Raw genomic sequence first — 26,644 nt, 5'->3', positions numbered from 1 at the left:
CATCAATTGGCTAAGGGAATAAAAGGTCAAATCAAAACCTGATAGTCATAGGTAGAGCTCATTAAACTTGCCCTTCATAAAGGTTTCCACCCAAACCCCAGCATACTACAGAGACAAGCTAAAAAACATCTCAGACCTTGGAAATCAGAGTACAAGATGTGCACGCGCAGCTAGGCCCAGAGAAGCAGCCTCCTGAGACAGGATGCTCACACCTGCAGCAGCGGCCTGGGAAGGGCTGCCTGGGGAAGAGGAAGAAGTCAGACCCTCTGGGAAAATTAAAATTAAAGTGAACCAGACGCTCCAGAACCCTCCCCTGGGAGTCATTCAGCTTAGTCCTGGGCTGGGGCAGGACCACTTAATAGGCTCTTTTTCATCTTTAATTTCTCTGATTCGGAAAGTTTACAAGATCAATTGCTAAGCGAGCAGTGTGAGGAGATGAGACAGCAAGATGCAGAGGGCCCAGAGTCAGCTAATTCCTTAGCTGCTAACTAGAGTCCACGGGGACCCACTTACATAAAGCCTGAGCGCTCCTTGCCCTGCCCCATCACCCCTCCCATCCCAAAGCCGTCCAAATAAAGAATCTGAACTGCAATCCAGCAAGAATAGTGTATCAACCTCAAGCTGGCCAGCACTTGTCGGGAAGCTCAGGTAAATCACCATTTTGCTCAGGGTGGGGCTTGAGTTAAGAGTCTTGTCCTATCAACCTTCATGCAAAGGGGCCCAGAGCCCTTTGTCTGAGAAGATTATCCAATAATGCAGCTCCATGACCAACTCAACAAGCTCCGCATTGCATGGGACTACATCCCATTTCTACTTCCGTCTTAAACCTATGCCCTGGTTTCCTCATCTACAGGAAGGATGTGCATAGGCTACAAGACTTTCAGCTGCTACGCCCGTCATTCACTGCTCAGGAAGCTTGTGTACCTGGATTGAGTATTATGAGAACTCATGGATTCAGAATCAAGGACTAAGAGAAGTTGAACAGACACTCTGAATCTTTCGTGTGGCAAGGGGCAGTGGGCCTGTGCCAGGATTAACTTTTGCCAGTGTCTTGTGACTGCAGCATCCCTTAAGAGAGGTATAGGCTTTTTACTTTTGCCTGTCCCTTTGACTCGTGTTTTAAGATCAACCCCCTGCTCCATGCCTGTTTCACAGAACGCCACAGGAAGAACACCAAATGATTTCTGAAACAGCATGAAAGAGGACAATCTGCCTCTTACACCAGAGCCTTCCCAGCCCAGACGGGGAACAGCTCCCATCCATTGCTCTGGAGGATGCAAGCCGTAGGAAGCCTCAATTTCCATAGCAGGATGCTTGCTTCTCTTCACCATCATTGCCTGCATGTTTTCCTTAACGATGGAAGAATTAAACCGAACTTTTTCTGCACAGTTGGCTCTGGGGGATTCTGGAAAGCTGGGGAAGGAAGTTTTCAATTTGCTCGCTTGCCGAGAATGAATTCTGCCTCATCTAACTCTTGACAAATTGCCATTTTTAAAGGGTTTGTTAATTTCCAGCGAGCAAATGGCACGTCAGATATCTTGTTTATTCAACAGATGCTTCTGAACCAAACAAATGGTTCTTGTTTAACAAACAGGGAAACATCTTGTCAGCTTTGCTGAGACCATCCTATCTGATTATCTAGGGAGGATCCTGGGGATCGCAGGGAAAATAGGTGTCTCCTTCCACGCAGAGTTCTCAAAGGGGACATTAGTTCCACTGAAAAAGAATGTAATGCTCCTCATTCCTAGGCTGAGAAGCAACTCTCGGGCAAAGGACCCATGTTTAGAGAAGTCACACAGCTCTGATTCAGGCATACTCGTGCCAGTAAACCTCCTAGGAACTGAACTTGACATCCACTTCAAAGAAGACACCTGAGACACAGGGGCCGTCCACAGCCAAGAATGAATCCCAGCTTTGGCTTCAGCTTAGGCTGGACCTTGGCTCTGCCACTCCCTGTGTAAACTGGAATCGGTTATTTAATCACACTCAACCTCGATGAAAATAAAGGCTCCCCCAAAGCATGACAGGCAGCAATGCCGATGATACTGATGTATGTTCAGCCTCCTAATCCTGACTATTTCAGAGGATTTTAAATAGCACTGAACCCACGAATGAGCCCCAGGAGCAGAGAGACAGGGCCTGGGGAAGAACCCGATCCTACGTCCTCCATTATCTGCAAAGCATCAATATGACATGTTTGATAAATGTGATGGCTCAGTGATTCCAGATGGAAATAAAACCCAACCAGACAGTGGAGCCTTCTAAGCCTCAAAAAGACAGTCTAACACGAGTGAGCTCAAGAGCTAGCTGGTCTGAAGGATGCTCTTCGACACGAGGGCTCGGGAAGAGGGAAAGAGGCCAGCTTGCCCAGGAGCACATGAGGACACACACCCAGAGACAATGGCTAACCTCTGTCAAGTCTGAGTGCATGATGATAAATCCATCTGCTCATGGCTATGGCATAAAACTATGTATTAATTATAGGAACGACAGCATTCCCAAGCCTCCCTGCTGGACTGGCTCGCAGAGAACTACCTCGGAACAACTTGTAACTCGCCAGAGAATTAATTTGTTCCACACTTGGGAAAGCTGCAAAGTGGAGTCAACCCCAGCTGAGCACAGCAGGGTCATGTATCGCCTGAAGGAGCTGCAGACTTATCTCAGCTCGTGGAAAGGCTGCAGAGGTCCCCCAGGCACTGTTAGTTTTAGGAGGGAATCCTCCCAGCTGCCCTTTAAGGCAGATATCATTGTTATCAGTATTAGGCAATCCAGCTCAGAAAATCTGCTCACAATACTAGAGACTTAATAGGTTTGGGCAATGGGACTTCTGTCTCCTTGAACTTGCTCTTAGCCCTCTGAAATGTATGAGAGGGGATCCTGGGAAATTCAAAGATAAAGTTTGGTCTTTTTGTTTGTTTGTTTGTTTGTTTGTTTTGCACAACTTAAAAGATACTAAACTTGTTTTCTGGAATTATCCCAAATTGCATGATGCCCTTGCAGCCCTACCCTGTCAAGGAAAAGCCTGACGGAGGTCCTGGTGACAGACAGTCTCAATGCCTGTGGCAAGTGCAGAACATCATTGAAGACAAGAGGCTCAGTAGATGTCTGTAAGTTTGAGATGCTGCTTCAGAAATCTGGCATTAGAAGATGTCCATTTCACCATAAAGGGGCTGTAAATCTATTTGGAGGGTAATATTTTTCAGATGTGACTCCCTAAAAAATTCATGCTAGACACTATTCCATTTAAGATGACCCTGGGCTTTGGAGATATCCGTTGTCTGACATATACAAATCCCCAGAACCCTGTTTTTGTTTTTAATAGTAATTTTTAAAAAGCCAGATAGTAGAGGCGCCATCATGGGTGTTGACATCCGCCACAACAAGGACCGAAAGGTTCGGCGCAAGGAGCCCAAGAACCAGGACATCTACCTGCGGCTGCTGGTCAAGCTGTACAGGTTTCTGGCCAGGCGAACCAACTCCACCTTCAATCAGGTTGTGCTGAAAAGGTTATTCATGAGTCGCACCAACCGGCCACCTCTGTCCCTGTCCCGGATGATCCGAAAGATGAAGCTTCCTGGCCGAGAAAACAAGACGGCTGTGGTTGTGGGGACAGTCACAGATGACGTGAGGATTCTCGATGTGCCCAAACTGAGGGTGTGTGCACTGCGGGTGAGCAGCCGGGCCCGAAGTCACATCCTCAAGGCTGGGCGTAAGATCCTCACCTTTGACCAGCTGGCCTTGGAGTCTCCCAAGGGCCGTGGCACTGTGCTCCTGTCTGGACCTCGGAAGGGCCGAGAGGTGTACCGGCATTTTGGCAAGGCCCCAGGAACCCCACACAGCCATACCAAACCCTATGTCCGCTCCAAGGGCCGGAAGTTTGAACGTGCCAGAGGCAGAAGGGCCAGCCGTGGCTACAAAAACTAACCCTGGATCTTACTGTTATTAAAAGAAGCTTTGGATGTAAAAAAAAAAAAAAGCCAGATAGTAGTAATGTGATCCTGTAACGCTAGAGATGAGGGCAAAAGAGGGAGAAAAATCCTTGAAGCTTATTGGCCAGAAAGCCTAGGTAAGAGATGAGCTTCAGGTTTAGTAAGAGGCATATGTTAAAAAGCAAAGTTTCATAGGATGAGAGAAAGAAACCCAAGCTGTACCTTGAGGCTCCCTAGGACTATGTACCCATACGCATGCACATCTGTACACATAAGTATATACATTCTCACTATCAAGTATGCATCCTACACACACACACCATGCGCACGCATGCACACCTCAAAAACACAGATGGTTGAGATCTGCGCTTGCGCACAGGCGCCTTCTGCTCACAAAGGCCTTCTGGGAGGTGTAGTCCTTGTCTGCCGTTTTCCATGAGAATCACAGAAATGGTAGAACAATGGCTCATATTCACCAGATCTCACTGTGGTCAGTAGGGGAGGCAGGGAAAGCTGGAGACCCATTCGTGGCCATTGCATTGATTTCCGCTCATTTAGAAATGCAGACGTGGAAGAATGACATAATTTTTGACAACCTTGAATTGCCTCAAATCTGCAAAAAGCATTTTAAAGGTGAAAGCATCAACCTAAGTTCATGATTACTGGCACACACTTTTCATGACACACTTCACAAGCCATCATGACTCACTGGTGTGCCATTAGACTATCTATTTAAAAATTTTGATAGTTTTCTCTTGCTGTAAGCAGTGTAAATTTTTAACCAAAGGTTGACCTCCTTCCAACTGAGTTTTAGAAATGAATAAGGAAACAAAAAGAGCTGCTTTGGATGGTAGGAAAACGGGGTAGAAAGGTGTGGGAAGCGGACCCAGACAAAAGGTCAGGATTGGGCTTGAGGAAGTGCAATCAAGGATGGAGAAAGTGAGTCTGGAATAAGGCTTTTGCAGGAATAATAAATTTAGCATGGGCATCAAGTATCCAGGAAGACTGAAACTGGTAGGGTACATGAGCATCATCTAGGCTGATATGAAACTTCTAAATCAGATTGGGCGATCAAAAAAAAAAATAGACAATCTGAGAAATCTCTGGAAACCATTTAACAAAGAAAGGAGAAGAAAAGAGAGGATGCTGTTTTTATACAGTTGGGGAATGGCAATGTGTCTTGTTAATGAAGGCACAGGTTTGGAGGTATCTAAGAGGCATAACAGGGCAGCTACCTGCCACTTCTTGAGTAATAACAGGGTAAATATATTGAATGGGGCATTGGAGAAGTGTGTGTGTGTGTGTGTGTGTGTGTGTGTGTGATTCTGGAGAGGGTGGGACAGAGCACATGACTCAGAAACTGTAAAGGAACGCTATTTAGTGGTGAGAACGAGTGTGTTTTTCAAACAAAGAAGACATATTAGAACCATCCTGGAAAATACACACACATTTGGAGTCTCTCCTAATCAAAGGAAACCAATGAAGGTTTCTGAAAGCAAATTACAGAGATTATTTTAAAATACCAGAAGAATATTACAGTGGTCCTGACAGGACCCAGGATTTGAAAAGAGGCATAAAACAGTGACTACAACCACAGAAATCTGCTGGGTGAGGAATGAGAAGTGAGCACAAGATCTGGGAATCAAATGGGATTACGGTCAAGGGTATGTGTCATGGGCAACAGCCAACCATGGTGAGTTCAATGGTGGTAGCGGTTCAAAAGTGCAGAAGCATGGCAGTGGTGGTGCATGCCTTTAATCCCAGTACTCGGGAGGCAGAGGCAGGTGGATCTCTGTGAGATCGAAACCAGCCTGGTCTACAAGAGCTAGTTCCAGGACAGGCTCCAAAGCTACAGAAAAATCCTGTCTTCAAAAACAAAAATATAAACACAAAAAACAAAGGTACAGAAGCGTACCCATTATAGGTAATTTCATATAATTCAGTGGTGAAGAGGCGGTAACAAATAGGAGTGGAACTTAGAAAAGCAGATTTGCTTCTTAAAATTTTAGTTGGCAGATAAAATTGTGTCTGTCATAGACACCTTGATGTTTTGAAATTGAGATGATAAATAGAGTGTATGTAGAGACAGACAGAGAGATGACAGATAGAAGATAGATAGATAGATAGATAGATAGATAGATAGATAGATAGATGATAGATAGATAGATGATAGGTAGTAGATGATAGATAGATAGATAGATAGATAGATAGATAGATAGATAGATAGATGATAGATAGATAGATAGATAGATGATAGATAGATAGATAGATAGATAGATATAGATGATAGATAGATGATAGATAGATGATAGATAGATGATAGATAGATAGATAGATAGATAGATAGATAGATAGATAGATAATGAAGTGACTTGACTCCTAGGAGGTGGACAGAGACAGGATCAACTGAAATTGAAGCTCACAAGAGCATAGAGGTATTTTTTCAACACAACAGAGAAATAAGAGAAGGTGAGTGAGCCAGAGGGATGAAGAAGAAAGCAAAACCAAGCACACACACACACATACACACACACACACACACACACACACACACACACAGTCATCTGTTTCCTCTGTGAAGAGGGGAGGTTCCATTACTGCTGAAAGGAAGAGGCGGGGGAAAGTGGTGTTGGAGGAAAGAAACAAAGTTATGTCAAAAACTAGAAGCAGACCATATAAGGCAACACAGGGGAAGTCAACCAGGGGGCTCATATTAGACCGCTGGGCAAAGGCTATTTGGCTAATCAAGAGGATGGCGACAGGTGTTGGTCTGTCACAATTTTTCTTCCATGGTGTCACTGCATGCAGCAAGTGTCTAGCACAGGCATGACAGACAGCAAGGAAAGACTAACACCCCCCCCCCCAGACCACCTTCCATTCATTTCCAGATCCCCAAGTCTGCTGCTAGTTCTAGCAAGAATGTCTACAGCCAAAGCTTCCTACCTGCAACACTGAAGAAAGACAACATATAGCTATTCAAGAGCAAAAGTTTCAGTGGGGCCGGCACCAGGAGGGGGTCACTTGTTACTGTTCACACATGTCCTTCATGCAACGTGGTCACAAAATGTCAGCTGTGGATTGTTCCACTGGATGAGTCTGTGAATGAATATTATTTTTACAAAACCCTTTCTGAGTATTGGCTTTTTATAAAGCGTAAAGTTTACCCAGGGGGGCTGTCCATAACAGCAGTTAAACAGAGCACACCAATTCATTGCGTTTCTAGGGTCTTAGGAAATGGAAATCCTTTAAGTACCTTTGCTCTGCTTCCCGGGAGCGATCTTTCAAAGTTTAAATTGTTTATTTTTCAGTTTCCTAACTTCCTAAATTCCTTTTATAAATCAAAGTAGCTTTTGAGCAATTTGATGGGAGTGAAATGGATTAAGAAAGAACAAACATCAAATAATACGTATTTGGTCATCTCTCTCTCTCTCTCTCTCTCTCTCTCTCTCTCTCTCTCTCCATAAGGATGCTCTGTGTGAGTCACGTCTGATCATTTCTTTTTGTCCTGGTGTTCAGGACAGCAAAAAGAGCAGCTATGGTTCTTTTAGAATTAGAAACGTCTAATTCTTTTATTATTACGACCACTTCTACTTTATAGATTAAGGCTAACAAACAGCTAGAGTTCTTTCTACAAAAGCATCTTCCCCTTGGTAAATACTCAACTCCCAGCTGTGGAACACACACTGAGTATTTCCCAGCTTGCATCTTAGAAGAAAGCACAGCCTGCCAGAGAGCACATAGCAAGGAGCGGCTCGTGGAAATCATTTCATACAGCTGTCTTTATGGTTCACTTAGCTCTTTCTTTTCTTATTCTTCTGTGCTGGTTACACAGCTCAAGGCCTCAGGCATGCCAGGAAAGAATTCTAGCCAGCCCACTTATACCTCCAGTACCTAAAATTGGTTTTCAAACCCACATGTGATGAATTAACTTTCTAATCTCCCTACTTTTTACGGATGCAATAATAAAATATGGCTGTCTTCCAAACCAATATGTGAGTTTCTAAACACAATAGAATGCTTATCTACATTCATATCAGAGATGAGTGGCCAGGTGTTGGGCAGTGCTGGCTCCCTGGTTCCCAGATGCTGGATGGCTTTCCAAATGGGACCAGTGCTTGTTCCTATTTCCCATTCTTCAGGTGAGGCAGCTGCATGAACAGGAAGAGAGCAACTGATGGAGGCGGGTCTTCTATCAATCTGTTGATTTCATTGGTTAATTAATAAAGAAAACTGCTTGGCCTAATAGGTTAGAAAATAGGTGGGTGGAGTAGACAGAACAGGAAGAAGGAAGTGAGGTAGATGGCTCAGACAATTTCCCTGCCTCTACAGCCAGTCACCATGAAGCCAGCCACCAGGACAGACGTGCTGAATCTTTCTTGGTAAGACACCACTCGTGGTGCTACACAGATTATTAGAAATGGGTTAAAGCAAGATGTGAGAATTAGACAATAAGAGGCTAGAAATAATGGGTCAGGCAGTATTTAAAAGAATACAGTTTCCATGTAATTATTTCGGATAAAGCTAGCCGGTGGCTGGGAGCTGGGCGGCGGAAATCTAGCCCACAGCTCCACACAACAGAGAAACACCACAGTTGGTCTCATAATAGGGCAGTTAGGTTAGAACCCAGAGCTACAAGGTCAGCTCCAACTATTGCAGCATCTTCCATTCACTCACACAAACTGTGAGGTGAACTGCCCATGAGGAGGACCCCCTCTATCCCAGGTCAGGTTCGCTGTTTCAGTTACCATGAAGGCAGGCATTACAGTGTTCTGGAGCTCTTCATTTTGTATGCGATATGGCAAGCATTAATAAGCTTAAGTAGCTGCCACCACATTGGTAACTACATTGCTACTTGCCTCACAATGGCACTGACTTGAATGCTATGCTCTAAGTGTTAAAAACTGTCTCCTAGAGTGCCTGGCTTCTAGTAGGTTGACAGTTCTTTTCAAATACCTAACAAGTGGAGAAGTAGCACAATCACAATCAGAGAGTCCCTCACTTGCCCAGGCTTTCTCAGCACGCAATAGGGAATCTCCTGCTCCTCACCACCTCCAAACGATAACGTTCATTTCTGTCTCTGAACCTTCGGTCTCTGCTATTGCTCCTCGTATCACCTCCCGCTGGCTTAGTGAGGTCTCACTGTGCCAATCTGTAGAGGAGACACTAACCCAAGGGACTTCTGACTCTCTGTGTCATGTGAGCATACTCTGGGTACTGGATACCTGAAGATCAGGTCTCCTAGACCTAACATAAGAGGCTTCTGACTATGTGTCACGTGGGTATACCATGGGTATCAGACTGACTCTAAGTTCTCTGAAGGAAGAGACCATGGCTCGGGTATTTGCTACCTCCACAGTTCTCCCGTGGAAATACATTGTGAAGTCAAAACGTATCGGTCAAGTTCCTGGGTCCGCCCCCACCTGGCACATGAAGAAGCAAAGTCTGGACAGCAGACATAACTGGGTGAAGGAAACTGAAAAGTACCGCACCGTATCTCAGAGGGCTGGAGCTGTAAGCTGTAAGCCAAGGGCTTCTCCAAGGCTCCTATGAAACCCAGGCAGAGAAGATGGCTGGAGATGGTGAAAACATATAATTACTAGTGACAACAATGACAGGACAGGCGTAGCGAGTCCTGGAGAATCACTTGGTATCTCTGGGCCTCAGGTTCCTTATCTGTAAAAGAAAGGTAGAGAGCCTATTTCCCCCTCCTCCCCCGCGCCCCTGACTCCCGACTCTAAACACCCAGGTGTCTCTTAGAACCCTCCATACATCAGTTGCCAAGGTCAATGTCTTCTGGAGAAATGGCCGTGGATTTCCTGTGAGCAGCTGGAAAAAAAGGGTCTATTCCTCCCGTCGTCTCATCAATCATCTGAGTCCACAGGATGTTTAATGCGGAATCACTTAATTTAATAGTCATTTTGACATAAGGAATTGTTTTCTTAAAGCTAGAACTGGCTGTAAAACCTCAAGTGATCTTTTATGGCTGCCATATAATAAAATCATTTAGCAATTAGTGATTAATGGCATCCAGCAGCACGTGCTTCCACCGCGACCTCCCAGGCAGCTGCTTCTCTCTGGTTTTACTCACTTCCCAGTTAAAAAATCATGCCCTCAGGTGACAAGCCTCTTTACAGAAGCAAGGTGGGTTTCTGAGCCTAGAAGACTGGCACTTCTATCAAAAAGGGCCTCACGGGGGGGCTGGCACAGTAGTGGGGATGAATGAGAGAACTTAAATAAGTACAATCTATGGCATGGAATGGAGTAAGAACAAAAGCATGAGGCTTCCTCGAATGCCTACAGTGATGGTTCGAGTACCAAAAGAATGAAGTTTTGACTGGCTACGTTTTCGTTCTTTCTAGAACATTAACCCTTGCTGGGGAGGGCATATAAACCCTGTGAGCTTGTCAGCCTCTGTCCCCTCCTGCCATTATCTCCCTGTCTACCACTGCTTTCTGCCTCTGATCTCTCACGGAAGATGTTACACACTGGTCTAGCCAAGCATCTGCAAACACTAGTGATTAAAATTGACAACAAAACCTTTGAGGTAAAAAAAGACCAGTACACTCTTTTCCACTTCACAAACCAGTCTTGCTAGTTTCTGGTCTGTATAATGCCACAACCCTGTGAGATAGATTATTATTGCCATCTCCATTTTATAAATGAAGAAACAGAGGCCATGGGGTGCCCAGGCTCACCCGGCAGTACAACAATGACTCAAACCTGGACAATCAGTGGCCAACCCCATTCACTGGGCCACTACATCATTCTGCATGCCGGTGTCCGGGGAAGATGATGTCAGTAATGTCTTTAATGGAAGGAGCACAGTGTTTAATACAATATAAGCCTTTGGTAAGTACCATAATGTATGTATCTCCCTGTGTTCCAGACATTCACTGCTCAGGGTTGATCTGAGGGTGCCTGATCAGCCTCTGAGACGCTTCTGTAGTGGCTGCCCCTGAGTCAGTAAAGTCACACTCCTCCCATAGTGGTTTTCCACATGGTATTGCAGGGTTGTGTAGAAATATAAAGACCTAAGCCCTTAGTTCAAGGCCAGATGTCTCCGGAGGACAAGTTCAGAAACAAGCTTCCATAAGGTCCACTGTTATTCCTTCAAAGGAGCCGATTTCGCCTTCTATCCAGTACTGCTCTCCTTGGCCCTCAAATACACAGTCATTCCCATGAGGGCCCCAGGAAATCCCTTGTACATACTACTTTCGATTCCAAAGTCTATTTGCCGAAAGAACACGACTACAGTACTCCTTCCAACCCCCAAAACACACAGAGAAAAATCCACTCAGGGAACTTTCCGCAGTGCATTCTTGCACTGGAGAAAATTACGCCTCGGTCCAGAGCACACTTTCCAAGAACTGTGTAAACAGCACGCCGAGTTTGAGCCTTTGTTTAAAAATTTATCTGTAAAGTCTATATAAATCTGTGGTCACCTTGCCTTGCTGACTTAATTCCCAGGAGAACTCAAGTGTCTACCTTTTATCCGTTTGTAGGGAACAACATTCTGGGATCAGAGGAGGAATCAAACTTATCTTATTTTCTGTAGGAAGATATCCTTGGACATTTTTTAATTGCAGAGCACATTTTCTAGAATTTCGTGGAGAGTCAGTTTCTCTTCTGGGAATCCATTACTCCAGGCTATAGGCCTCTGAGCTGGCCACCTGCTGCTCCCAACTCTTCCTTCTGATGTTTGCCTTTCCTCCTGCTATAAGAATGAATTTCTGAAAAAGGTCAGTACTGAGCATTGTCCATGCAGGAGCAGAAAATCCCTCAGTCGTCCACACCTTAACGGGAATCTTCAGTGTGACCCTGAAAACCCCAGGGTTATCATCTTAATCTTTCCCAGCCTAATCAGCTTTCTATTTCCTAGTAATTCACCCTGAGCTTCCTAATGGACTGAAGAGCTAAGAGTTTCCTGAATGCATCCTGTGCATTCCCTTTCTGCAGCTCCCCTTCTTCCTCCACTCCCCATCACATCTGAGAACCCATAAGCACACATGGATTATCCCTGGAAACCGAAACCACCTTCCAGGTCTCCTTGCAAAGGCCAGTTCTGCCTAACTACCATTTTAAGGCTACCTTCCCTGGCCCTGCTTTCTCAGGTGGTTCCTTGTTCTCAAAACTGGCCATCCTTTCCCCCTGAGATCTGTCCACTTGTCTCAATTCCTCTGCCCTACCATACCAACTCTAGAGTTTCTGCTGCACACTAAACCTCTCAAACACACAGTGATTTAAGGCAACCATTAGTGATTTTCCTGTCTGTCACATTAAAGAGTCAGCCAAGGGGTTGCCTTCTTTAGACTGAGCATGATGGGGTGCCCTACTTCATTCCCTGAGTATAGAAGAACTTGACTTTCACAGTGGATAAAACATAATTATGCTTCATGAATTACTCGGGGGCCTCAAAGGAGGCAGTCACAGCTACAATGGTCTCGACAAGGGACATGCTCGACTCTCACATTTACTAAACTTATCCAAAGAAAGTCACATGGATGAATCCTAAGCTAAGGGAAAATAGAAGTTATTGTTGAATTTTCTCTACTCATACTCTTTCAGGGGCCTGCCACCCAGCTCCCAAATAATCACACAGAGACTTATTCTTTTTTATGAATGCTCAGCCTTAGCTTGGCTTATTTCTAGTCAGTTTTTCTTAAATTATTCCATCTATTTTTTGCCTCTGGGCTTTTATCTTTCTCTGTTCGGTATACCTTTCTTTACTTGTTACTCCATGGCCTGCTGTGGAGCTGGAAGGCAAGACCCTGGTGTCCTCTCTCCTTCTCTTTCTCTTGGTCCTCATGTTCTTCTCCTATTTATTCCCTGATGTCAGCCTACCTATCTTTTTCTTCCTGCCTTGCTATTGGCCATTCAGGTCTTTATTAGACCAATAACATGCCTTAAACAGGCAAAGAAACACAGATTCACATAGTTAAACAAATGCAACATGAAAGAAGGCAACACGTCTTTGCAAAATTAAACAAATATTCCCCAGAATAAATGAATGTAACACATCTTTAACTAATACCCCACAACAGGAAGTGACTACTTCCCATTGTGTAGTGGGAAGACATCATAAGGCTACATAGCAATGGGCTGAATAACATCAATGTGAGTTGGAGACTGGAGCATCAACCCATCTACAAGATCCCTTGTCTGTTTTAGTCCTTTGTATATATGCACTTTTCAGGGTGGGAGCTCAAAACTGCTTCTTAAATGGAATTCCCTGGTAACTACTTCTAAACATCATGAGGAAATCAGCAACCTTATTCATGCCATGGGGTTCAAAACAACTACAGACTTTCTTTTAATAATGGCTTATATTTTATTGATACAAGGCATTTTAATAATCCTCTGGAACTTTCAGAGCACACTTACATATGTTATCTCATTTGGCAGGAGTATATGCAATTTTTCAAATTGCCTGGAGGTGACAATGTCTTTATTGGCTTGGAAAAGAAAAAAAAAATCTTTCACTATAGATTTCAGGAGCTTCCAGAAAGGAAAGGGATTGTAATCAAGAGAGTTGGTCTGTACTAAGCAAGCAGGAACACCTGACAGATCTCTCTTCCTGGTTTTCAAAATGACCTTCTAGCCACCTTCTCTGGCTGTCCAAATTAAATTTGCTGAGGAACAGGGTCTCAATTCCGGAAGCCCATGTCTAATCACCAAGAATTGGAATTTCTGGACAAGGCTCAATAATCTGCACTTCCATGGGCAATGAAGGCCAATATACTACAGGTTCTCCCTCCAACACCATTGATTAAACAGGTTGCTGGCAACCGTTGAAGGGATGGAAGAGATTTCTACTGACAAAAGACCAACAACCAGGCAAAGGGTAAGAGAGTCTCAGGATGAGCACAGAGGGCTGGGTGTCTGCCAGCTTCTACCCGGCCTCTGAAGCTTATAAATGGGGCTTCAGAAAGCCATAGGAATCTTGGAGTATTTGAGTGGCAAAGGTAAAATGAGAAGAAACAAGAAGCCTTGGCAATTAATCAAGTGTTCTTTTTACTACACTCAGAGGCCATGGATTTGAGCTGATAATTTGAGTTCTGAGAAAATTCTTAATAAATACAACATGTTGAAACCAAAATAAAAGAATCTGAAAAGAAAGAAGGAAATGTTTCTTCCCATTGATAAAATGCATACTTTCAATCTCTTAGGACAGCGGAGAGGTATAACTCTAGATTTTTACTCAACAGTGATCCATCCACTTCCATCAGTTCTGCATTTAGAGACTCAATCAACAAGAGACTGATAACATGCAGGCAAAAACTGCATCTGTATTGATTAGGTATTAAGTCTTGTCATCATTATTCTCTAGGACAGTATAGCGCAATGAATTACATAGTGTTTATATTATCCTAGGTATTAGAAGAAATCTAAAAATTATTTAAAATATTAGTAAAGATGTTATAGGTAAGCATTATAATTTTATGTACAAGATCATTAGATCCATGGATTCTGAGGGACAGCTGTATTTCACTGTTACTTCTTTAAATGACACTTATCAAATGACAATTGTGATATTAAGAGATGTATAAAGTAGGATCTCCCATTCTGAGAACTGCTTGAAAAAGTTCATGGCCATCCCACTTAAAAAACCCCAGTGCCTTAGGTCTGCTCTTTAGCAATTAGTGCATATGCTGGTGCCTTTTTATAGATCACACTGGTTACAGGTCTGACCTTTTCAACGTTTCCATCTCTATGCGTCTATCTAAACTGCTGAGTGGGCAGAGCAAGGGTCCCCATGGGGATGCTCGCTCTCCCTTCTCTCTGCCTCCTTGCAACAGCACTGCACAAATTACTTGACAGCTTTCTGCAATCCTGTTAAGTTAAAGGTTGGAGAAGGCCTGGCTATGACAGGACCCGTCAGCAGGGAAATGGACAAGACAGGGAAGGTTCTTAATCTATCATTCATGTTGTCTTTCTAAAGAGCAGATGAGGAGGAGATGCCCAATGGTAAAGAATATTTCCTGATTTGAGGAGCAGGACCATGGGTTTCTTGACAAAGGTAAACAAGATGGCAAAGCTTTTGAGTTGCCAGACTCACAGATACACAAATACTTTGAGAAGAAGAAAAGCGTTGTGATTGGAAAGCAGTATGTTGATAGAAGAAAATGTGTAACTGCTCAAGGGACTCTCCTTGTTCAGGAGTCCTCTCCTAAACACGACAAACTAGTCACTGAGCGACCACTGTGCTGCGTACCATGTCCATGGCATTAAGGACAGATGGTCTTGCCAAATCACAGTGGGTCCATTAAGAGAGCCACGGGTCTCAGGTACTGGCCTTATATCATCCTCCCAGTGAATTAGGTCTGGCAAAAACTTATACCGTCCAAGTAGAACTAGACATTTCAGAGTGGTATAAGGAGCATTGAGGAGAAAACATGAAGAGTCTCCAACTCATATGTGCCTTCCGCACAATGAAAATGCATGTGCTTTCCAAACTTTTCATCTGCTTCTTTTCATATACCTCATTTTATTAGTTCTTTGTCAATTTCACAAAGTATGTTTTTGAAATTCCTCACTCCTGTTCCCCAACTCCTTCCAGACACCCCCACTTCCTCTGCTTCTTTAATGAATAGTCTTCTGACTTTAAAAGAAATCTTATGATGGAGTGTGGTGTATAAAACAAATTAAGAATCTGAGTAGTTCTGACTGAAGCAAAAATGGGGCTAAGGACATATTCATTGCATACCCCACAGGCTTCTCTGAGCCTCATGTTGTCTCAGGGACAATTTATCAGGCTCTGGAGAGAGCTTCCAAGAGCACTGTTGGAGAAATCATTAGAGCAGATAATCTCCCAGGGTCATTTCCACCCCAAACTCTACATAATCCTCCTATAAGAATAGGAATGTATCAATTCAGTAGACTATTCTGCCACCACGCAAATCATCTGCACGAATACCATGCATGCATAAAACTATTTTGGTTTAAGTGCGACTTTTTAAAAAGGCATAATAAAGATGCACTCTTAACTATAATTTGCAGAGAATTTATTTTCAGGTGTATAAAACTAGAAGACAAAATAATCAAGTGCTGCGTTAAAATGATTGCGTTTAATAAAATTCTTTAATGTTAGTGTATCAATAAGGACAAAAATGTATCCTTTTCAGTAAATATGCATGAGCTGTATTTTTTAAATTATTTAATTATTTAATTTATTTCCTTTAACAATATGTGTGAGAGAGAAACAGAGACAGAGACAGAAGGGGAACTATAAAATTCCAACTTTCCCCCTTGCCACAAGAGCTCTGTGATCTAAGACATGCATCCAGATCATATGTGTGCTAAAGATCAGAAATCACACCCTTGTGTTTATATTGCAACTGTTTTACCCACTGAGCCACCTGCCCAATCTCAAATGAATACTTGTGAAGTTTACAATTGTATAACATTTTGATGGTGAATGGAATTTGGAGTCAGAAAGTCTTGGAAGACTAACATCTATCATGAGAAAAAAAACTAGCATCTTCCATTGACAGAGTTTCACAGAAAATACATGTGATCATCCCTAGTAAGAATAGATCTTCATAAAATATGAATGGCATGTCATTCCTCTGCACAAGAGATGAATGTTCTCCATTAACCAGGAAAACAACTCCATAGCATTCTCTAGCATTTAAGGAACAGCACAGTTCATATTTGGTCTACTTTCTCAGCTTTATTTCTCAATGTCCCTCAATTTAACTCTTTTTTTCCCCTAACAAATTGATTCTTCAGGGAGAAGTTGGGAGAGAACAAAGTACATTTCCTTTTAGAGAATATTTGGCAATAAATTCAGGCATAATAAAGTTGTCATAACTGGGGATCTGGCTAAGTATATTTAGTGCATAAGACAATTATCTATCTCAAAATATTCTAATAACAGAAGGTAAGAAGCCTTTTGCCAGTGAGTCTACAAACTGTCCTCCCAAGTAGTCACTTTCCTGATCTCGGTAACAAATTATGTGAAAGAAATAAATTTGGGGAGATATGATATATTTTTTTGGTTCACGGTTTCAGGGGACATCAGTCCATGAAGGCAGTGTATGTATGACCGTAATCAGAGGCATGGTGATTGGAGCTGGAAGCTTGAAACATGGCTTGTTTCAAGAACCAGAAAAGGTTGTTATCTTCAAAGCCCATTCCCCAAAACCCTTTTCAACTAGTTAGACCCTAGTCCCCAAAGCTCCACAACTCCCCAAAACATCCACAGACCAGTTATTCAAATACAAAAGTCAATGGGGAACACCTCACATTCAAACAGCTTTACTCAAACACCCTATGGCTTCAGCTTTGTTCCCATTGCACTCACGTTCTTACTGGACAATCCAATACACTATTCAGGGTTTTTCAATCCTATCTCCCCCAAGCTGCCCTCGCTCATCATACCAGGCTAACCTGAGTCTTTCATCCCTTAATTAATCTTATACCCTTTTGTGTTCCATAGTTTGGAAACTGCCCTTGTCAATTCCTGAGGTTCTGTCCTTCCTCCTGAAGCACAGATGATCTGACAAACATGACCTTCAGCTTGCAACCTTTTCAATTTTATTATTGATATCAAGCGGAAAATGTTTTTCTCCGAAAATAACAGTTATACAGGCATAATAATAAGCTGGATGCTGATTACTGGAAGACCAGATCCAAAATATTGGGCCATAAGAACTGAAAGTAGGACGGAATGCCTATGCGGATGAACCTAACTTACTTAGTTTCAAAGATATTCTTAGTGTCACTAACTACTAAATTAATGAGGATAATAATTTCTTTCCATTGACCTCTTATAGTTCGCTATTTTATTATTAACTTTATATTTAATTCTTATTAGACACACACACTCACATTCATGTACACATGTATGGAACAATTAAAGAAAAAGCGACCATGAATTTGAATGATAACAAACAAGGGAGTATGAGAAAGTTTGGGGGGGAACTGTGTTCACATAAACAGTAACTAAATGGAGAATAGTTTGGCCTCAGGGCACAGAAAAAAAATGTCACCATCTTCAAAAGTCTGATCTCTGGCAAAAGTTTCCCCTGTAATAAACTATCAGAGGAAAATGGCCTAACATGTGGGCACAGAATTAATTGGGAAAATGTTTCTTAGACTTTATTTTATTTTACTTAACATAATTAATATGCTATAATTTTGTTAAAATGTACATTAACCTGGCTATTTATTAAAATATTGCACTGTTATAGGATAAATACTTGATGGTTAGTAGTCACTTTCCAAACCATAATGTAGATGGCTCAGCCTATTTATGTCATGTATTCTCCAACACATACTGTTATGTTTGTACTATTTAACAAGAGTATCAAATTTAAAGATAACACCAGTTAATACTTCTGAGATCACAGGTCAAAGTACTACCTAAAAGTGAAGTAATAGCAGACACTTTGATGGAAGAAATGAAAAGATTTAAGAACATGACATTTTTCAAGTAAAAAAAATGTTAAAAGTCATTAAACAACGAAGAACTGAAGGACAAACTCAGGCCGAAAGTAAAAGGGAAGGGAAGAGTGTGCATTGTCGGAACTCGAGTTAAAGAAAGAGCTGGAGCAGACGGCCCCATAGACACTACAGCAGATGAGAAACACGACTTCAGCCCAGACTCACCAGTCTGAGAGGAAATGCAAAGTAAAACAAAGGAATCCACTTTTGCATATTAAATTTAATCACTTAAAAAATTAATTTACATAAGAAGCAATAAAACGGTATTTTCCTTAGAGTAAAAATTGGCCCAAACTTCCTGTAGAAGAGTTTGGTGCACTGATAGTTGCCTATATTGTTTTAATAATCCATCATGAAAAATGATAATAAATGCTAGGATAATTACTTTGAGGTTTTCAAAACATTGTAACGATTTCTTTAAGGGTAAAACTGAAGAAGCAAGATCAATATAATGACAAAGAATTATTAAATTATTATATAGCCATCAATTAAATTCAATGCATATTTTGAATTACATTTAGAAAGATCAGAGGGCTGTACAGAAAAATATTCAATTTCACTCTAACAAGATAAAAATTTTTATAAACAGCATGATCACAACTCTGGAAAAAATAAATATACATTTAAATCTATATTACAGTGTAGGAGGAAAGGGTTGAGAGAAATAAATCATTTTTTTCCTAAGTATTTGTGGGACAGTTACCTGAATGTCTGCAAAAGCTTTATTACATCTACACCAGAAAAGCTAGAGTTTACTAGAGCGGTTCATTTGTGTTTTTAAAATGTGTGCACCTAGTCCGGCGTTTCCTTTTCATGTTCTACAGGCCACACACCCACTCCTGCCGCAGAGATTTTCCTGACAGATCTTCCTGTCGAATTCTCTCATTCCTTTCTGAGTTCTTTCCTGTTCTGTACCCCACTGTGAACTGAATTGTGACACCAGATTCCCTATGCCGAAGTCTTATCCCGTGAGTGATGGTATCTGCAGATGGGGCTCGGAGGGGCAATTGTATTTGAAGGGTGGGACCCTCAAGGGGCAGTAAGCTCACTTAGGAAATGAGTTATCATTGCACAAAGTGAAGAGACTTTGAGAAGGTGCCTCGCTGTGAGCGAGGGTTGTCCCCACCGAAGACAACCGTGTTGGTACTCTAACTGGAGACTTCGGCTTCTAAAATTGTACAAGAAAGAAATGAACGTTGGCTGTTTAAGACTCGCAGTCTGTGTAACACATTGTTAGGGTCGTCTGACTAACGCATGGCTCTAGACCAAGTGGGATTAAGCACTCAGATCTGGAGAGGGGCAGTTTCCCTATCTATAACCTGATACATAGCCTGCAGTGTACACAGTACCCATGGCTTCGGTTTGTCGCATTGTGATGGAGAGGCTCAGCTCCACGTCTTCATCTTCTTTCCGTAAGTTCCTCCTGGACCTGCTCCCTACTCATGAAAGTGCCGAACAATACATGGCCATCCATGTTTGTTTTCAGCTTCTCTAAGTAGCCTGCAAGTACTGCGTAAGCTGTGTGGCTCCAGGGAAATTACGGTCCTCGAAGGCCTTACTCTACTTGGGGGTGTTGCTGTTCTGGTCCTTGGGGCACGAGCTGATGACAATGGCTATCTTTTGAGCAGTGCATTTTGTTCAGTTTCTAAGATTGCAGCAGCCACACAGCATGGGTGGCCTCCATCAGCCAAGCAAAACCCAGTTTCTGCTTGCAAGCTGAGCTTTCATATCTCCCTTCCTGACCTTGCATGTATTATTTTGAATATAATGTATTTTTAAATTGCTGCACCATTTTAAATATGTAAGGGAGAGCTGAATTAAATATTATTTGTGGCATACCCTGCTTTGCAAAGGGCCTCTAAATCTGATCCCTTATATCAGGTCGATGCCTAAATCTCATTACTTGAGATTGCAAATGACTATGTTTGCAAAATCGTGGATGCACATTTGGAGACAGCATCCAAAATTCAGCCTATAATGTTAACTTTGTTTGAAAAGATCTTGATTTTCCAGGAAACAATCTCAAGGCATTTTTGCCCATTCCTTGACTCTGTCTCTGTTGGGGATAATGCATTAATACCTTAAGAATGACTCAGCAGTTGGTACTTCAGGATCATAATCTACATGCAAGATAAATTCTTAGCTGAATAGAAAGAGACTGGTTTTGAAGCAAGATACAGGCTACATTCTAGAGCAGTGGTTCTCAACCTTCTTAATACTGTGTTCCTTTAATACAGTTATCATGTTGTGATGATTCCCAACCAGAAAATTATTTCACTGCTTATTCCTAACTGTAATTTTGCTACTGTTATGAATCATAATGTAAATATTTGATATTTGACCCACTGTTCTAGAACATTGAAATCAAGAGAGTTTAAATTTAGATGATAGGGGTAAGCATTCATTCTAACCAGATTATTTTCAGGCATTTATTCCCTACTTCCACTTCCTGATTCTCCCACATTTTTTCACACCACAGCTGTCATGTGACTAAGATGGGTGTCTGGAACATGGATAAATGAGATTCTTGTGCTTTAACTGAAAATAGCACTTTTCTGAATGGGTAGGTGTGCATATGGCTCCATCTATATACATGTGTGTGTGTGCTTGTATACAATCAAAAATATTAGAAAAATTTCAATTATGCTGTCAAAGGCAAAATAATAGAAGACAGAAAACAGAGTTACTTTAGTAAGCGAGTCTCATTCACACCGAGGACATAGTTCTAAGTCTGTTAACTATATTTCCAATTCCATAGAGTCTGAGAGTCAGGTAAATTGAACATCCAGCCATGGTGATATTTCTATTTGGGAAGACCAGAACCAAACGGTTGGCCAAGTGCAACATCTGAGTTTGACGTCAAAGAGAATATAGTGCTAGACACAAGTAGTGTATGAACAAAGATCAGTATATGTGAGCAGAAGTCTAAGTTCATACCTTAAAATACACACTTAAGAACCAATTGTCTGGCTGCAGCAAATTACCACCAACTAAACCCAAAAGAAAAGTTAAGTTGACTGTTTCTCTTGGTCAGGATTGTGGAATCATACACAAAGTACCTCTCATGAGTTTCTCTCAAACTATCAGCCAGGATTTCTGTATCACATGAAGGCTTGGCTGGTGAGCGATCTACGTCCCAGCTCATTCGCACATCTGTGGGTAGCATTCAGTTTCCAGTTAGCACTGAACTATCCATCTGACAACCCAGTTCCTGACAAGCTGTGGAACATCCTTCAGTTCCTTTGCATATAGCCCTCCTCAGAGTACAAAACAACATCATGCTTGCTCTGAGAAAGCTGACATGAGGATATGCCCAAGATGAAAATCACTGTCTTCTTGTAATCTAATCTCCATGGAAAAGTCTCATCACCTTTGCCACTAGAAAGTCACTAGAAAGTCACTAGAAAGTCACTACCCTAAACCTAGCCTGCACTAGGAATGGGGGGAAAGACAGAATGCTAGAAGGCAGAAATCATTGCATGGAGACATACTGAAGGCCATATGCCACAAGGAAGAAGTAAATAGCTGTAAATAAGCTCATATTATTATTTGATATATGTTGGAATGTAAAGAAAACAAAAAGAAACAAGCAAAAATAAAATCCCTGTGATTTCAGTAAGTTTTGAAGGGCAAGTTTTAAATGCTAGAAATATATTTTTTTCCATATCACAGCTTCCTCCCTTAAAGAACACTTCACTAGGGCCTGTTTTGATTTCCTCTTCTTCACAATGACCCTGGTGGTCTTCAGAAAGATATAAAAAAATGATGTGGGAGTCCCCTCAGTATGCTTAGATTACCATTTATTAATAAATAAACTGCTTTGGATCTATAGCAAGGCAGAACTTGGGTAGGCAGGGAAAGCTAGGCTGAATGCTGGGAAGAAGAAAAAGGGCGGAGTAAGAGAGAAGCAATAGAGTCCCAGGAGACAGACGCTGGGAACTTTACCTGGTAAGCCAATGCCACATGGCGATACACAGATTAATAAAGATGGGTTAAATTAATATGTAAGAGTTAGCCAATAAGAAGCTAGAGCTAACGAGTCAAGCAGTTATTTAATTAATATAGTTTATATGTGATTATTTTGGGGCTAAACGGCCGGGAACAAACAAGCGGCTTTCTCCAACAAAAATGTAGTATAGGACAATGTACAACAGACTTTAGACATGGATCCCAGCACATCTGTCCTTCCACGCCAGTCACCCTTAATCCTGCAGCCAGGCATCAGAACAGATCTAACAGCAATCTTTGAGATCCCATAATATGTATCATCTAGAATGTCAACATCGGCTGACATCTTAAAAGACTTGATTCTCAAGACCAGCCCATGTTATAATCCAAATATCCTTAGATAAATACAGCAGAGTTGAAGTCCCTATAATCTCAGGGTTTAATTATTTGTCAGAATTTTTCTTATAGTGACAACGAAGAATGTCTTGCCATTTGCCATTTTTGGAGATAATAAAGGGAGATACACAGAGAGCATGCTGGAGATATTCTTTTATCATTCCACAAGATGATACACAGAGGTCCTATAAAATATCAGAGGCACTAGGAGGCCAGTCCAGGTACACAGAGTGCTAGAAAGCTAGTAATACATGTGTTATTTCATTGAAAAAAATGCCCACAGATGGTTAACACCCAGGGAAAGTGCAGGACTAGAGAGACAAAGCTGTGAACCATAAGTGTTTCCATTTGATTCACAGAAAAGAAAAGACAAAAACAATCCTCCTACTACAGAATTTGCCAAGTTGTTCAGTATCTTCCATAGGAATCACTCACAGCCCAGTGGAACGCAACAGCAGAAAAGAAAACCCAACAGGCAAACTTCCCACTTGACTGTAACTGCCCACATAGAGGCTAAGAGGAGCGGAGAGGAAGCATTAAGATACTTCTTATGTGCTCTTGCAAATGCCCATTTCTGGAGCATCTGGGTTGATGAAGAGCACCTGATGTCCTGGTATCAAGTGAATGGAACAATTGCTGGAAAACAAAGAGCTTTTGAGTGAGTTGCCTCTCTTCCTGAAGCATGACTGATGGTTAGGTCATCCTACCTAAGAAGATTCCTAGGTGACCTCTTTTTTTTGGTAATATATTTAGATAATCTGTTTTTATTTTGGAGTGCTATTGTATCTCATATTGCATCCTATTCCACCAGCACCGAGGGCTCAGCTAATGCAGGAACTCATAAAGCACTTCCTCGGCCATTCCAATAATCACCACTGCATCACTTTTGGTAGAAACCACCTCTGGAATTCAACGTGCATCCCCTTCCCCCAGATTTCTCCCTAAGCTTTATCAGTTGAAGGTGGCACAAGTAAAGCTCCCATTCACGAGGATCTACCCCTCAGCCAATGTTCAAGCTACAAATAGCAATATTTGGAGACTATTTCTTATGCATCATGTTATCATCCTATGCCTAAAAGCTACAAATTAAAAGTATCCCTGGCTTTTATTTCAATATCTGCCTTTACACATCTCTTCCCGCCAATGTGCCCTACCATCCTCAGTACCACACACGGAAGCTCTCTCCTAAGGCTGCTGTAGAACAGCTCCGTGTCTGGTTTCATTTCTTTACTTCATAAGAACGTTAATGAAGAGTGTTGAAAATTATATCGTGCTTGCCATGTGGAATCTGGGCTTTAAATAGATTCACTGAGCCGTTACCAAATTCCCATGAGCACACAGCCCCATCATACATGGGATTCACATTTCTGCACACGCGAAACAACGAATTACTCATGGGGTCATCCTCAAAAGGCTGGTGATAAATACAGTACTTAAAATTCTTACTAGCCATAAGTACAAATACTTAGAGACATCTAGTGCGCAAATTAAATACCTGAAGCACACATCTGAAACTGTCAAGTGCTCCTATGTTAAAATTTTTTTTCCCTTTCAGTGACTTTATGAAACTACATGACAGTCTTCCAATGACATGCATGTGGGAAGCACGGGCTAAATAAAGAAGATTAAGGCCAAAGTTTGTTTTTCATCAAGAGAAATACACACTTCCAATTTTCTCGAAGAGGTAGAAGATATGCCTACTACATACACCAACCATGTACTCTCAACACAAGTTGTTAAAAACCTTAGACAACCTTGGATTCTATCTTCAGTGGAAAAACAGACAGAAAACCATGAGCTCTTCCTCGTGACTCCTATGCCACCTAAAAGAATAATCACAGCAATTACACGTCAGAAAGAAGAGAAGTGATAATTACAGAAATGAAAGGCTCAGCTATCACTTGGCTAACCAGCACAGACACTAACTTTTCTATTTCCCCATGGGGGCAGCTGTGAAAGAGGCACAGCGTGGAGCATAAAGGAAACGCAATTATCAGGACCTCGGGATTTATTCTGTCTACTCCACAAAAACGGAGTGGAGGGGCAGCAGCTGGACTATTCCTCTCTGGGTCTTTGCAAAAGAAAGGAAAATGCTGTTCTCTGTCCACTCACTTCCATTCTGCAACGATGGTGTGGATCATGCTATCTGCTCTGCTTTCTCCCTCCTCGGCCAACTGCATCACCAAGTTTATTCCCAAAACAGCAGAGGGATTTTGTTTTTCTCTTTCCTTGAATAATGGCATTCTGAGAAATTGGTGCATTGCAGCTGAGCATATACTGCTACAGTATCAGAGGACCTAATATTTCCTTTTTCTGTCTTAGTCTACTGCGAAAGATTAATAGTTCCAAAGACGAACAAAATAATAGTTATAATAAGAGTTACAGATGAAATAACACTTGGTCTGCAAGAGGCAAAAATAGCAAAGGGCAGATCAGGTGTTGAGTAAGAGCAATTCAATTTCCTCTTCTAGCTCCACTGAACTGTGCACAGTAGGACTTAGTGGGTTCCTAGACTATGCATGGGCAATTACTTCTGTAATTCCAGACATAGTTTTGTGGATACAAAGGGGAGCCGCTTGTTTGTAGGGTTGTTAGTGTGACTCTTCATGTGTCCAAGGTAGCTGTAGTACCATCATCACCATCTCCAGCGTATACAGATGTGTAGGGCATAAATGAAAACCATGTGGCCATGTGGCTTTTTAAGGGAAACTGGAATAAGACATTTGAAATAAGTTGTAAATAGGTAGTGCTTTAAAATGCTTTAATTTTTTCTTATTTTTAATTAAGCATGTGATTTAATGTATTATATATGTTGCCCAAGGCTTTCTCATCCTTATTTCTGTATCTATTGTTTCTGCTGAAGTAAGCAAGATTGAAGAATCTCACAATTATCTAGAAGTGTATAAGACAAATACTAAATTTGCTATAATATGGTAAGATAGTGTGCATGATTAAAAGAACATTAGTTAATAAAAACACTTTCTGATTAGAAGGAGGGGCTAATTTCCTTTTCAAAACATGAATTCACTTACAGAAACATTTTACAACATATTCCCTATGAAGAGACTTCTAAAGTATCCATCAGCAGAGATATAAGAAACAGACTATACCAGGACAGCATGATGCTTCAGTCAGAGTTCCTTCCGTCTTCCCTATCCTAACACGGGTCACAAGTCTGGAAACATAGCATTTCAAAGTTGTGACCTAAACTTACTTGACTGTAGAAATTCCTATGAAAAGAGACAAATTAGATAGGATTGTTTTTTACAGGGCATCTTTGGCAAACAGTGTTTTGGAGCACAGGTCAATAAAACATGTATATTTCCAACATGAGGAGATCTTGGTTTCCAACCAAAAGCACCTGGTCATGAACTTTATCTCAGTGCTTTGCAAAGTAAATGCACACAAGAATTGCCAAGGAATGGTGTTCCAATTCCATAAATCCTGATGTGGCCTCAGACTCTGCACTTCTAACAAATTAATGCTGCTGGTCCATGAACTCTTTTGAACAGCAAAGAGCTTAGAGGCATTTATCCCTTAGAGTGGAAAGTGCCCAGAATTGCTTGGGCCACTTTGTTATCTCATTCTTTGTCTTTATCTAAGGGATGTTGAATGTACCAAAGATGCTTACCAGTAAAACCTGTTGGGTGTGATGCGCTCGTGCACGAGTTGCCATCGTCTTCCAAAGTCCATCGAGCTATAAAGCTGAAAGACAGTGAAGCAAGGAATGAATTGAGTAAGTCCGTGGCCAAAAGTGCACATGAGCACAGGTGTGCCCCATTCCACCACAGATACCTCCCATTCGATTCCAACAGCAGAGTGCCAGCACATCCAAGCAGACACCCCACTTACAGATAAAAATACAAGAATGCTATTGTTCTTTGTTTATCATGGTGCCTTCTTCATCTACTTGTTGTTAATTGACT

General features: G+C 41.8%; 2 protein-coding genes across 2 annotated transcripts in view; one reads left to right on the top strand and one right to left on the bottom strand.

Annotated features, from left to right (window-relative positions):
• Sorcs3 (sortilin related VPS10 domain containing receptor 3) overlaps positions 1 to 26,644 on the bottom strand; it is a 628,415-nt gene that overhangs the window by 174,609 nt on the left and 427,162 nt on the right. Inside the window, exon 5 of the mRNA XM_038331480.1 lies at positions 26,350 to 26,423. Within this exon, the coding sequence (XP_038187408.1) occupies positions 26,350 to 26,423 (74 nt within the window). The remainder of the gene's footprint in view (positions 1 to 26,349; positions 26,424 to 26,644) is intronic.
• On the top strand, positions 3,358 to 3,924 carry LOC119815367 (60S ribosomal protein L18-like). Its single transcript, XM_038331486.1, has one exon. The coding sequence runs from the start codon at positions 3,358 to 3,360 to the stop codon at positions 3,922 to 3,924; it is 567 nt and encodes a 188-aa protein (XP_038187414.1).

This window comes from Arvicola amphibius, chromosome 1, assembly GCF_903992535.2.
Source record: "Arvicola amphibius chromosome 1, mArvAmp1.2, whole genome shotgun sequence".
Taxonomy (NCBI): domain Eukaryota; kingdom Metazoa; phylum Chordata; class Mammalia; order Rodentia; family Cricetidae; genus Arvicola; species Arvicola amphibius.
The sequence above is the reverse complement of the archived record's forward strand: the minus strand, read 5'-3'. Positions and strand labels throughout refer to the sequence as shown.

Bases quoted from the DNA above. Each gene is read 5' to 3' on its own strand.
- LOC119815367 (XM_038331486.1), top strand. From the start codon at position 3,358: ATGGGTGTTGACATCCGCCACAACAAGGACCGAAAGGTTCGGCGCAAG.